This window comes from Pan troglodytes, chromosome 7 (assembly GCF_028858775.2).
Source record: "Pan troglodytes isolate AG18354 chromosome 7, NHGRI_mPanTro3-v2.0_pri, whole genome shotgun sequence".
Classification (NCBI taxonomy): domain Eukaryota; kingdom Metazoa; phylum Chordata; class Mammalia; order Primates; family Hominidae; genus Pan; species Pan troglodytes.
The window spans coordinates 43,955,105-43,969,715 of NC_072405.2; the positions used below are offsets into that span (position 1 = coordinate 43,955,105).

At 39.1% G+C, this 14,611-nt stretch overlaps 1 protein-coding gene across 10 annotated transcripts in view; it reads left to right on the forward strand.

The window, feature by feature from the left end:
- Positions 1-14,611, forward strand: part of UNC5D (unc-5 netrin receptor D) — a 558,611-nt gene that overhangs the window by 324,082 nt on the left and 219,918 nt on the right. For all 10 annotated transcript variants that reach the window (XM_528109.8, XM_009455182.5, XM_009455179.5 and 7 more), the window contains one exon: positions 6,037-6,180. In XM_528109.8, coding sequence (XP_528109.2) covers positions 6,037-6,180 — 144 coding nt within the window. The remainder of the gene's footprint in view (positions 1-6,036; positions 6,181-14,611) is intronic.

Genomic DNA, 14,611 nt, shown 5'->3' on the forward strand with positions numbered 1-14,611 from the left:
ATTTTCATGAGATCTACTTTTTCAGTTCCCACATATGAGTAAGAATGTGTGATATTTGTCTCTGTACTTGGCTTATTGCACTTAACATATGACCTCCAGTTTCATTCATGTTGCTACAAATGACAAGATTTTATTCCGTTGTATGGTTGAATAATATTTCATGATATATACCGCATTTTCTTCATCAATTCCTTTACTGATGGATACTTAGGATGATTCACGGGGTCGCAGATATCTCTTTGATATATTGATTTCCTTTTTAGGAGGATATATATGCCTAGTAGTGGGACTGTTGAATCATATGGAAGATATATTTTTAGTTTTTCAAGGAACCTTCATACTGTCTTCTATAGTGACTATATTAATTTACATCCCCAAAAATGGTGTATGAGGGTTCTCTGTCTCCACATTCTCTCTAGCACCTATCTTTTTTTGTGTTTTTGACACAAAACATTTTAACTGGGGTGAGATGTGGTTTTGATTTGCATTTCCCTGATGATTAGTGATGTTTGGCTATTTTAAAATATATATTTTTGGCCTTTTGATAAATGTCTTTTCAGGTCTTGAGCTTTTGCCCATTTTTAAATCTTTTGTTCTGTTTTTTGCTATTGAGTGGTTTGAACTCCTCATATGTTCTGGTTATTAATCCCTTGTCAGATAGATAGTTTGCAAATATTTTCTCATTTTCAGTGGGTTGTCTTTTAGTTATTTCCTTTGCTGTTCAGAAGCTTTTTAGCTTGATGTAATCCTATTTGTCTATTTTTACATTGGTTACCAGTGTTTTTAAGGACTTATTAAATAAATTTTTGCCTCAACCAGTGTCCTGGAGAGTTTCTTCAATGTTTTCTTTGAGTGATTTCATAGTTTCATATATTAGATTTGTTTTTATTTTGATCTGACTTTTGTATATGGTGACAGATAAGGGTCTAATTTCATTTTTCTGTATATGGATATCCAGTTTTCCCAGAACCATTTATTGAAGATACTATCCTTTCATCAGAGTTCTTGGTGCCATTCAGAGTTTTTTATGGGTCCGTACAAATTTTAGGATAGCTTTTTCTATGTTTGAGAAAGAAGTCATTGGTATTTTAATAGGGAGTGTCTTGAATCTGTACATTGCTTTGTGTAGTATTGACATTTTAATAACATTAATTCTTGCAATCCATGAACATGGAATATCTTTACTTTTGTGTATGTCCTCTTCAATTTCTTTCACCAGAGTTTTATCATTTTCTTTGTGGAGATCTTCTATGTCTTTGGTTAAGTTCATTCCCAGGTATTTTTTGTGGGGGGTGGGGGGATGGGGAGAGCTATTATAAATGAAATTGCTTTCTTGATTTCTTTTTCAGATTATTCATCACTAACATATTTAATTGCTACTGATATTTGTACATTGATTTTGTATTCTGCAACTCTATAGAATTTGGTTGTCAGTTCCAATGTTTCTTGGTGGACTCTACATTTTTCTAAATATAAGATCAAGTCATCTACAAACAAGGCTAATTTGACTTTTTCCTCTCCAAATGGATGCCTTTTATTTGTTTCTCTTGCCTGATTGCTCTGGCTAGGACTTCCAGTACTATGTTGAATGAAAATATAAAAGTGGACATCCTTGTTGTGTTTCAGATTAAGGGGAAAGGCTTTCAGTGTTTCTTTGTTCAGTAGGTTGTTAGCTGTAGGTTTGTCATATATGGCCTTTAATGTTTGAGGTATGTTCTTCCTATGTATAATTTTTCGAGGTTTTTATTATGAAGGGATGTTGAAATTTGTCAAATGCTTTTTCAGCATCTATTTAAATGATCATTTTTTCTTATTTTTGGTTCTGTTAATATGGTGTGTCATGTTTATTGATTTGCATATGTTGAAGTGTCCTCACCTCTCTGAGATCAATCCTCCTTGATTATGGTTAATGATCCTTTAATGTGTTACTGAATTTGGTTTGCTAGTATTTCATTGAGGATCTGTGTTCATCAACTATATTGACATGTAGTTTTGTTGTTATTATTGTGTCTTTGTCTGATTTTGGTATCAGGGTAATGCTGCTCTCAAGGAATGAGTTTGGAAGTATTCTCTCCTCTTCAATTTTTTTTTTTTTTAATTTTTTGAGACTTGTTTTGTGGCCTACCCTATGGTCCATTCTGGAGAATATGTTATGTGCTGAAGAGATGAATGTGTCTTCTTGTAGCAGCTGGGTAAAATGCTTAAACACATTTCTTACCTTAAAGGTTATTGAATGCTTCTTTGGTGAGACTCCACTTCTCAAAGTGTGGGTGTATTCTGCTTTAATAGGTCTCCCTGTTCTGCAATATAGGAGCTCTGGAATATTGAAGTCGCTTTACCTCCTCCTACCTGTATGCATTGATGGATGTTCTCTCTCCCACCTTTTACTCTTTAAAGGAGCTCATCGACCGTTTGCCCAGAGAGGAAAACATAAAGCAAGCCCTGTTCTCCAGAGCCTAGTGCCTCCATTTTACCTGCTCCACTTTACTTTCTAATATGCATGCTCCACTCCAGCTTGCTTTCTGTCCTAACAAACAAATAAATTAATGGCATTAGAGGTACGAGTGGTTTTTGGTTACACGGATGAATTGTATACTAGTGAAGTCTGGGCTTTTAATGTACCTGTCACCTAAATAGTGTACATTGTACCCCATAAGTAGTTTTATATCCCTCATCCTATCCAATCCTCCCCACTTCTGAGAATCCAGTGTCCATTATACCATCCCGTATGCCCCTGCATATCCATGGCTTGGCTCCCAATTATATGTGAAAACATGCAGTATTTGGTTTCCCATTCCTGAGCTACTTCATTTAGGAAAATGGTCTCCAGTTCCATCCAAGTTACTGCAAAATACATGATTTCATTCTTTTTTTATGGCTGAATGGCGCTCCATGATATAATACATTTTCTTTGTCGATTTATTGGTTGACGGGCCCTTAGCTTGATTCCCTATCTTTGCAATTATGAATTGTAGTACAATAAACATACAAATTCAGGTATCTTCTTGATATAATGACTTCGTTTTCTTTGGGTAGATACCCAGTAGTGGGATTACTGGATCAAGTGGTAGATCTACTTTAGTCTTTTGAGAAATCTCCATACTGTTTTCAACAGAGGTTTTACTGATTTACGCTTACAATAGTGTGTAACTATTCCCTTTTCACCACATCCATGCCAACATCTATTATTTTTTGACTTTTTAATAATGGTCATTTTGATTGGGGTAAGGTGATAGCTTATGGTGGTTTTAATTTGCATTTCCTTACAATTAGTAATGTTGAGCATTTTTTTCTATCTTTGTTGGATACTTACATATCTTCTTTTGAAAAAAATCTGTGTTGTTCGTCTACTTTTTGGTGGGATTATTTGTCTTTTCTTGCTGACTTGCTTGAGTCCCTTGTAGATTCTGGATATTATTTCTTTGTGAGATGTATAGTTTGCAAATATTTTCTCCTATTCTGTAGGTTGGCTATTTACTCTGTTATTTCTTTTGTTGTGGAAAAGCTTTTAAGTTTAAGTCTCATTTATTTTTGTTTTTATTGCATTTGCTTTTGGTTCTTAGTCATAAATTCTTTGCCTAGGCCAATGTCTACAATAATTTTTCTAGGTTTTCTTCTAAAATTTTTACAGCTTATGGTCCTACATTCAAGTCTTTAATCCAATTTGAGTTAATTGTTGTATATGGTGAGAGGGATCCAGTTTCATTCTTCTGCATTTGGTGATCCAGTTTACCCAGCACCATTTATTGAATTAGGGTGTCCTTTCCCCAGTATATGTTTTTGTCTGCTTCTAAGAAACTTTTTAAAAACCTTCCTTTATTTCCACTTTCTGTGACATTCTTCCCTCTTGCCTTTGCCTGCCAACTCTGCCTTCTCCTGGCCTTTGTCTGCCCATTCATATTTCTTCTTTCATTAAAGTGTAAACAAAGAAAAAACAAAGCAGCAGGAACAACATCATCATCACCTGTAAGGCTTCTTTTCTCCTATTTGATTTAGGAGTTGGCTTTCTGGACTCATAGTCTCTGACAGGGAAAACACAGTGCTTTTGTGCTTTCACAAACAGGGGAAATGTGAGTTACCAACTGTCATCAACATGATTTTCTGTTACGTGGGTTCCTCCTACAAATTTAGAAAGTATACCTCAAACTGCACATGGTGACTTATGTGGCCATGACCATCTCTCATCACACATCATAAATAACACGTTATTGATTGGGTGGAAGGGAATGTTTCCCCAGCCTGACTAATCCTACACCTCCATTCTTGTTTTTTAAATCCTGAAACCAAGATATAATCATGATCCACCTCCTCCATCGAGAGTTCTGGACTCATTTTGATTATAGTGATGCTTCTATCCCCTGAATTTCTTTTGGACTTAAAGGACAAAGCATAGTTAGGTACTTAATTTAAAAAAATAGTGCCATGTATTAACCTTATTGCCATAATTAAGTGTAAGTACTAAAATAAAGGAACAGAATTGAATTGTTAAGAGGCACGTGAGCATAGTGCTGGTTTTGGTGTGCGACCACCAGGCTCACACACCAGACCCTTCATTTACAAACGCTGACTGTGGACAAATGACGTAGCCTCCTGAGTCATAGTTCTTTCCTCTGCAAAGTAGGGACACAATAGCATGCACTGCCACAGAGTACCGTGGAAATGTAAAGAGCGCATAGGTTCGAGGCTTATCATGACATGAGGCAATTAGATGGAATTCAATAAGCATTGCCTCTTTTTCTCCCAACCGGCCTATCCTAGAGCAAAGCACAACCTCAGAGAATGTGTGCTGGATGGAGAGGACGTGCTGGCTGTGAAGGCTGCTTCCCTGTTTGTGATGAGTTAACTGGTGAGGCAAGTGAGGTGCCCCTTCCATCCTTGGTACAGGACGACTGCTCATCCCAAAGAAAGAAAGGTTGATAGTCCTTGGTCAAAGGTGGAGAAGAAGCTCATGCTCTCCAGTTAGAAGCACCAGACAATTTGTTTAATTTTAGAAGGAGGATGTAAAGTAACAACAACAAAAAAAACCATTAAAAGGTTGTGGTCTTAATAGCTGCATCTCAGTTCACTGCTGTGCCCTTAGCCACTCTTTCTATAAAACCCCCCTTTCTTCACCTCCTCGTACCATTGCTATGGGGGCCTCCCTGGGTTCTCTTCTCAGGGCTTTAAGACTAACTTGGTTTATGTGTACTGCTATGATGTATCAATGAAAAAATACAGAAAAGCAAAAAATGTTTTAAGTGATGGATATCCCAGTTACTCTGATTTGATCAGTACATATTGTATACATGTATCAAAATATCACATGTGGCTGGGCACGGTGGCTTACACCTATAATCCCAGCATTTGGGGACACCAAGATGGGAGGATTACTTGAGGCCAGAAATTCCAGACCAGCCTGGTCAACATAGTGAGATCCCCATCGCTTAACAAAAAAAAAAAAAATACTTATTTCAACTTGTCTCCTCTTTGTGCTCATTCCTTCTTTTGGTCCCATTGGCTTTGTTGTCCTGAGCCTTTGAATGCCGATGCCTTCGTCCTTCCTCAGATTTTCAGCCTGGTCACCCCATCTGCAAATGTTCACTGACTCCTCTTTCTTCTAAGCCAGACTGTTACAATGACCCACCCCAGCTGCCAAACCCAGACGTAGGGGCACTTAGAATAACTTGGAACTGTGTCCCTGGCATTGATTTGTAGAGGCCTCTTTGGCTTGGAGAATCCCAGCAATTAACATTGTGTAAAATCTATGAGGAATGTAGTACCAAAGAAAGACAAACAGCACTAAGTCAAGGTGCTGTGAGAACTATTCTATTGCATGGGAGCCAGAATTGGTTGATAATACTTTACACGTGTGCTTTCCAGCCTACTCAGCTGTTGAAATTTAATTAGCAGTAATATATTATTGTCAAAGTAATTAAAACCTTGCCTTGATTAAAAACAGGATTGTTTAATTAAAAAGAAAAGGTTTGGCTAACCTTAACTTTCTGTTTGAGAAATATAACAGCCTCAGCTGATTTGTCTCATCTCTCCCGCCATCAGGTTTGAAGGTCCGCGAAGTGTTCATCAATGTTACCAGGCAACAGGTGGAGGACTTCCATGGGCCCGAGGACTATTGGTGCCAGTGTGTGGCGTGGAGCCACCTGGGTACCTCCAAGAGCAGGAAGGCCTCTGTGCGCATAGCCTGTAAGTACATTCTGGGTGACCTTGTCTTGTAGGACCACAAATGAGAGTTAAATAGAGCTGAAGAGAGGTTTTACAGATGTCAGATGCTTCTACAGAATGTAAATGAGAGGACTTAAATTTACTCTTCTAAAATGTTGTTTTAAAATGTTTGATAATTTCTGGCCAGGCGTGGCACAGTGGCTCACGCCTGTGATCCCAGCACTTTGGGAGGCCAAGGTGGGAGGATCACTTGAGATTAGGAGTTTGAGACGAGCCTGGCCAACATGGCAAAACCCCATCTCTACTAATAATACAAAAATTAGCTAGGTGTGGTGGTGTGCGTCTGTCGTCCCAGCTACTTGAGAGGCTGAGGCAGGAGAATCGCTTGAACCCAGGAAGTGGAGGTTGCAGGGAACTGAGATCGTGCCACTGCACTCCCACCTGGGTGACAGAACGAGAGAGACTCCATCGCAAAACATAAATAAATAAGTTTGATAATTTCCTCCAGAGTACATTCAGCAAATTAGTTTGGCTAGGAGATTCTGCCTAGACAGTCGGAGTGCAGGTGTCTCAACAATGCCAGGGAAAACCTGTTCCTGAGAGAATGAAATTCACGCAAATGGATTCTGCTGTTCACCATCAATGACAAAGTTCAAGGGGCACTTATGGGAAAAGTTGAGCAATGAATGTTTACTTTCCAGCAAATCTGCAAGAATACTACATTAAAGACATTAAGGGATTTTTATAACTTACTGTTCAATCTCTTCTCTCTGAATCTTTAAACATGGAAATGGGTTTTAAAACTGCATTAGTTTGACCCAAGTAGGACTAAAAAAAAAAAAAAAAACACACACTTGGAAAAACGTATGAAAGAAAGAAAATTGCTTTTCAGAAGGGTCCAATATTTCTTTATCATATTTCAGCATCAGTGTTTTTATAATTTTAAAAAAGTTTCATAAATACACAAACTTTTTTTCTCCTCCTTGCAAATGTCTTCAGCCCTCCCACTTCCATTATTCCACCTCCATGGATCCCCATAAAACCTCTTTTGTGTGCCTGGGATGGTAAAATCACCTCCAGAAAGAAATTGGGAGATAGGGGAAGAGATGGTTATTGTTGTTTTATTCAAATACTGCCTTTTGAGAGTGTCATGAAGAATACAGGATGAGAGAAATTTATTTGAGGACTCAAGTAATTCTTCATAGCAGATGTTGATGGTTTAGAGATTAATAATAGGAATGAATTGCTATTTGCAGAGACATTTATGTTCCCAGGGGAATGAAATCTTCCTCTCAAAACACGCATGTCACCTTCATTCTACTGGCAATTTGGGGAGGCCCTCTCCTGGGTATTGCCTGAGTTCTGATAGGCCAGGGAGAAGAGGTCACCTCACAAGCCAGGTTCTTGGTGTGAGAGCCAAGGGAAATATTTTCCTATAGTTATTTAGTTAATTAATTTTAGCCAACAATTATTTTATGACTTTAAAGTAGCAGGCCAGCTGAGAGAGAGAATATGTTTGCATTTAATCTCCTCTTAAGTTCATGTCTGTGCTCCCAGCGTGGTCTCAATCAGGCCAGCCAGGGCATCTGACTTGAGTCAAGATAAAATAGGTAATTTCAAGGCTCTATCTGCAAAACAGCAGAGGGGATTTCAATATAGACCCCCTCAATTTTTTTCTGCTCACCCTCACTTTTTTCTTTCCTGTTCTTCACTTCTCTGAGGCCCACATGACCTATACTCTGAACTACTGTAAATAGCTTCTCCCTGATCTCTGCACATGCCTGTCCCCCCCATCTCTGTCCTTCTTGCTCACTTAATTCTTCATTGCGACTTGCCTGCTGGAAACTTCCAGGGGTTTTGTCCAGGGAAAAACCTTGTTTTTGCTTACAAAATGTTGCAAAGAATGGCTCAAATACACCTTTGTTAGTTTCCCGTTGCCATTCATGGTGTACAGTATTATCTGTCCTTCTAAACGCTTTGCTCTTCTGCATGTCACCCTCGCATGTCTGACGTGTGCCATCACACCTGCAGTTTCTACTTTCACACATGAGTCGCATGGGGAGGAACCCAGACTCCAGAGTCCTGTTGGTTTCCAACTTCAGTTCTACTACTTAGTTTTGTGATGGTAGAAAAATTATTTCATCTCTGTGTCTTAATGTTTTCATTGATAAAAGGGTGCCTGGTTCATAGAATTATTTTCATAGTTAAAGTTAAACTATATCTAAAACTGTGCCTGGCACATATGAGCATTTATCAATCATCGGCTATTATTTTATGATATATTTGATTCTCCACCACCATCTTTCATTTGCAGGTGTCTTAATCCTTATTTAAACAAACTGAATTAAAATTTTAGTAACCTAGTAATTTTTCTTTAGATTATGGATTCTATAAAAATTTATTCTGGGTCAGCCCTAGGTCCCCAACTCTCCCAGGCATGAGAGAATAAACAATGTGAAAAATAGAAAACACTTAGCCCGGGCACGGTGGCTCACTCCTGTAATCCCAGCACTTTCGGAGGCCAAGGTGGGTGGATCACCTGAGGTCAGGAGTTCAAGACCAGCCTGACCAACATGGAGAAACCCCGTCTCTACTAAAAAAAAAAAAAAAAAAAAAAAAAAAAAAAAAAAAAATTAGCCAGGTGTGGTGGCATATGCCTGTAATCCCAGCTACTCGGGAGGCTGAGGTAGGAGAATCGCTTGAACCCGGGAGGCAGAGTTTGCAGTGAGCTGAGATCACGCCATTGTACTCCAGCCTGGGCAACAAAAGCCAAACTCCATCAAGAAAGAAAGAAAGAGAGAGAGAGAGAAAGAACGTAAAATATATATGGACTTAAAATATAGATATATACACATAGAGAGAGAGAGATGGGGTTTGCTATGTTGCCCAGGCTGCTTGAATTCCTGTCCTCAAGCAGTTTTTTCTCCTCAGCCTCCCAAAGTGCTGGGATTACAGGCATGAACCACTGAGCCAAGCCCCAGAGAACACTGTTCTATCACTTCCCACCTTTTTAGAATCATAAAATATTTTTGTGGTAATAAGCTCCCAAGTTGTTTTAGAGATTTAAAAACTATTTTGTCACTCTTCTATATCTGTATCAAAGATGTAATAAAGATGTGATTTCTAAATAAAAATATGTCTGAATATTATTAAAGCCTATATTATCCAATGTACTTAATATAATCTCTAATATTTGCAACACATATTTAGTTTCTTCTCATGTAGCAAGTGAGAGGTTTTTTAATTTATTTAAAATTATTTATGCAAGTCAAGACATGATTTGTCATTAAATATTGCATTTGACTTGGGGACCAGTGTACATTAAAATGTAAATTGAAATTTAACTAGTGTAATGGCATCAAAAGTCAGGGGGGTGGGGGAATTGCCTTTAGGATCTTGCTTAGAATTCTTTTGATTTGCTTGCAGGGAAAAGAAAAAATCCACTTTAGAAAAAAATGTCTTTCATTTTATATGGGGATGAGAGAGATTTCTCGCTGCTATTTGTAAGCACTTTCCTGCAAGTGACACACTGTGTGTGAGGATCGTCTTTATTCCCAATACATGAAAAGCTAAATTGGATATAATTCACTATGTTTCTTCTTTTAAAGATTGGTTTTTGAAATACTAGAGACATCTTAATGTGCTAAATGAGGATTTTGATAGATGAATGTAGCTTATGAATCTGATGACAATCATCTTGAGGGAGCTTTGCAAAATTAGTATCATTTTAATATTGTTCATTAAATTGTTGGAGTTCACCATCAGAGCTCCTTATGTTTCCTGCATTTAAACAATTATCCAGCAAGAATTACCAATTTTAAAACTGCCATGGGCCGGGCGCAGTGGCTCACGCCTGTAATCCCAACACTTTGGAAGGCCGAGGCAGGCGGAATGCTCGAGCCTAGGAGTTCGAGACCAGCCTGGCCAACATGTCAAAACCCCATCTTTACAAAAAATTACAGAAATTAGGCAGGCACAGTGGCATGTGCCTGTGGTCCCAGCTACTTGGGAGGCTGAGGTGGGAGGATCGTTTGAGCCCGGGAGGTAGAGGTTGTAGTGAGCTGAGATCGTGCCATTGCACTCCAGCCTGAGCGAGACTGTCAAAAAAAAAAAAAAAAAAAAAAAAAAAAAACCCACATAAAACAAACAAAAAACTGAAAAAAACTGCATGAGCTTAACCTCTATGGCATCTGGGACAATTCAGCTGAGGGATCCATTGACACGTAGGGTCTTGACATGATCACCTTAGCCAATGTTTACAAAAACACCAGGAAGCTCATTGGAATAATACCACTTTGAGATCATTTGATTTTAAAGGGAAATAATATGAACAAAAAAATTTATATAATGCATGTATTCACTGAAATGGATTTCCATGGGGTATTAAGTTAAATATTCGAAGTCCTAGCTTTCACCCCAGGCTTTCAGATTGAGACTGGAGAAAGGACCTAGAAAGGCATGTTTGTATCAAGTTGTATCCAGGTGATTCTATGATCACTTTTGAGCTGTCTTGCCCAGAAGCAGTGCTTCTCAAACTTTAACATGCATGCAAATCAACCAGGATGCTATTAAAATGCTGGTGATTCAGTTAAAATAATTCAGTATGGCTGGTATGAGGCCTGCAATTTTATATTTCTTTTTTTTTTCTTTTTTTTTTTTTGAGATGGAGTCTCGCTCTGTCGCCCAGGCTGGAGTGCAGTGGTGCGATCTGGGCTCACTGCAAGCTCCGCCTCCAGGGTTCACGCCATTCTCCTCCCTCAGCCTCCCACGCAGCTGCGACTACAGGCTCCCGCCACCACGCCCGGCTAATTTTTTGTATTTTTAGTAGAGACGGGGTTTCACCGTGTTAGCCAGGATGGTCTCGATCTCCTGACCTCGTGAGCCGCCTGCATCAGCCTCCCAAAGTGCTGGGATTACAGGCGTGAGCCACCGCGCCCAGCGCAATTTTATATTTCTGATGAACTCCCTGGATACCTACAGATGCTGCCAGTGGGTCTGTGGGCCATACTTTTAGTAACAAGACCCTAGAATATGTTTCTGAAGCACTATTTGGAAAATGTTGATTTAACCATTCACCCAAATTCCTCATTTAACAGCTGGGAAAGTGATGTTTCAAAAGGCAAAAGGTTAGGTGAGCTGGATATGTTGATGCATGCCTGTAGTCATGGCTACTCAGGAGGCTGAGGCAGGAGGATCACTTGAGCCTAGGAGTTTTGGGGCTGTTGTCTGCTATGATCACGCCTGTGAATAGCCACTGCACTCCAGCCTGGGGCACACAGCAAGAACCCATCTCTTAGGAAAGAAAAAGAAAAAAAAAAAAAGTTAGGTGACCAAAGGTCACCCAGCTGATACCAACATGGAACCAGGTCCTGAATCTTTCAAACTCTCACCCTGAGTGCTGTTGGCACTAAGGTATGTTGATCCTTTTCTGTTACGTGGGAGTTTAAAAACCATAATAGAAAAAAGTTCATGTACATTTGAGTGTTTCCTTGAAGAAAGCTGTAATAGCTTTCCTTTCTGATTCTGTTTAAGAGTAAATTGTATTGCTCCTCATGGTCCAGTTGTGTGTGTGTGTGTACACATGCATGCACACACACATTTTGTTTTAGGAGCCAAAGTGCCTGTTATCTTAAACTATTGTTTTTTTCCTTAATACTTTCACACTGTGTCAGGAAGATGTTGGCTGCTGTCCAACTGCCTGGGGCTGGAAATTGCGGAGGCCTAGTTTCAAAAGTGATTTTATAAAGGTAAAAATAAATAAATAAAGCCAACCTACATTTACCCCACAAAATTGGCAGAAGTCTATCTCTAGGGAACAACTCCCACGGGCCTCCTCTCGTTTGTCTGGTTCAATAGAGCCAGAGATAGACGGGCACGCCATGGCATCTGTTACTTCTGCTGCTGGACAGTTGTCAAAACTAGGAATATTCAATTATTTGTAGTTGTTTATTTTCATGTGTGAACATTTGGCTGCCTAGCCCTTTATTTTCTTCCCTGTTTTTCTCCTTCTTCTTCATCTGCTTATAAAATGTTGGGCCTATACCACTAACCCTTGGCCGGGCATACTTTTCTTAACACTTGGGCCTTTTCTCCCGTATGACTGTTGGGATTGGAGAAGAAAGGGAATGTTTGCCTGTTTTAGTCAAGCCTGTTATAGCAAGTTAGCCACTTGAAAGAAAACACAGCAGAAAACCACTATTTTGTTTGTTTGTTTTTTAATGTATAAAATGTGATACATCCTGAATATAATTTAAATATGCTGCTGATTTAAGACACCCCTAAAATAGCTATGCAATTGTGCCAAGAAGGAGTAAAGAAATTAAAAGAGAATTTCATTCAAAAGCTTTGAAACTCCCATAGTCAAAGAAGTATTATTTTCATTTGCTTTTTGAAGGGTAAAAATTTTTTGAAAATGATGGAAGAGAGACATCAAATGAAACCTCAATTATGGATCTTGGCTTCATGGCTTTGACAAATAATTTCTTACTAAAAACTGTTAATGGCCCTCTGCTACCCACAAATTTGAATATGTAAATAAATACATCTAGGCACATCTTCCTGGCTTACAGATGCAGCCTTCCTGTACATTTCCTGTACATTCTTATCTCCAATGATATCCCTGCAAGTGTTCTTTGTCCACTTGAGTGGCATGACCTAGATGCTTAGAGTCTAGGATGTGGGACTCATTTTCCCCTCCTTGACTTGCTTATCTATTTTTTTTTATCCTTGGAACATATTCTGTGGCCCATCTCACACTCCAATCTCTCCCTAAATCCAAGGGCCATCTTGCATGCTGTTTCCTTCACAAAACCTAGTTTAGCAAATCCCCTATCACTTGTTGATCTCAGCAGCCTCACATACCAACTAAGTCATTGAAAGGAATGCTCTGTGGCACCCCAGCTTCAAAATTTCATAAATTCTAAGTGTCTAACTGAGTTTTCAAAGCATCGATTTAGTACTTCTACCACACTACTTAAAATACCCCGAATGATAGTTATTTTGAAGGTATTTGTGGATTTATGTCCCTAGTTAGATCGTAAACTGCTTGAGGATTCAACCTGCATTACCCTTTTTCTTGACTCCTTAGCCTAGTACACAATCATGTATATTACCTTTGTTTTATAAATGTGTTTGGCTTGAAAAGCAACCCTGCCAGTGTAGGATATGGCTCTAGGAAAAGACCTTTGTTAGCTGTAGGTCATGATTGCACCATGGATCTAACATGGCATCTGGCTTCTTAGTGAATTCATAGCTTACATTGACAGATAAGGGCCAACTTTGTCCTTTCTTGTTTGTGCACTCCTAACAGTACTACAATGAAGCCATTCTAAAATGGGAATGGAAGTTAGGAAGCATGAGAATCACTAACTCTGTTGTTCAGTGTACAGCTCTGGAAGAGGCCTAAACTGACCATAATACCTCCACTGCTCCCTTCCTATCTGTTCAGAATGTGGATATATTCCCATGGCATGGAACATAATATTAAGACCGATGCTCAACACTTGGTATAAATCATACAAAAGCTTGAAACTCTCCTTCCTCTCCCATGGAAAAACAAGTGTCCAAAGCCAAGAGACAATATTATTCTACTCTGTAAATGCTCAGTCCTTTTCCATGGACTGAAATTAATATATAGGAATACTGTTGCAGGGTTTGAAAGTCTGGACCTCTAAATAAAGTTGTGCATCTAGCCAAGTAATCGCATCTAGCCCGGTAAAAAAAAAAAATGAGTGTTGAAAGACAGCTCCTCTCACATTCCGGAGTATGCATTCACTAGCCAAGATGCACACTCTAGAATGTGATTTCATCCACCTGAAGGAAGAGGAGGCTAGTTTTCCTGGGCACATGGGTACTGTTTTCTCACCAGGCCTTGTGCCTGTGGGTGTCCAGTTTATGCAAAGGTACCACATAGACTTTTTGCAGCAGTACTGTGTACATAATTTGCAGGACCCAATGCAAAATGAAAATATGGAGCCCTTTGTTCAAATGTTATTAAGAGTTTTGAGCAATCAACAGCAAGTGCATTAAATCAAGCATGGAACTCTGTGTGACTGCATGGGTCACACATCCATGAAGTTGGCTCTGGTGTCAGTAATGGTGATGGTTCAAGAAATCATTTCAAATATGCAGTTGTTACATAAAAAGCAAATAATTGGCCTGGAAAAGGTAGGTATGAATTCAAACTGTCTGATGTAGAATTGGGACAGGATTATTCTGTTTTGATTGAACGCCAGAGGCAGCATCACATGAGCTGACTTTTAAGGTGGCACATTTGGGGTTGAGCTAACAACTAGAAATGCCCATTGATGAGACAGTCTTTCTATGGCCACAGCTCCCTATAAACTGCACATAAATAGGCAAGGAATACATGTCTGGCAGTGATACTGGGGAAGGAATCCTGCATTCAATAAGTAGGTGAGATATGGACTAACAGAGTTGTTTGTTTGTTTGT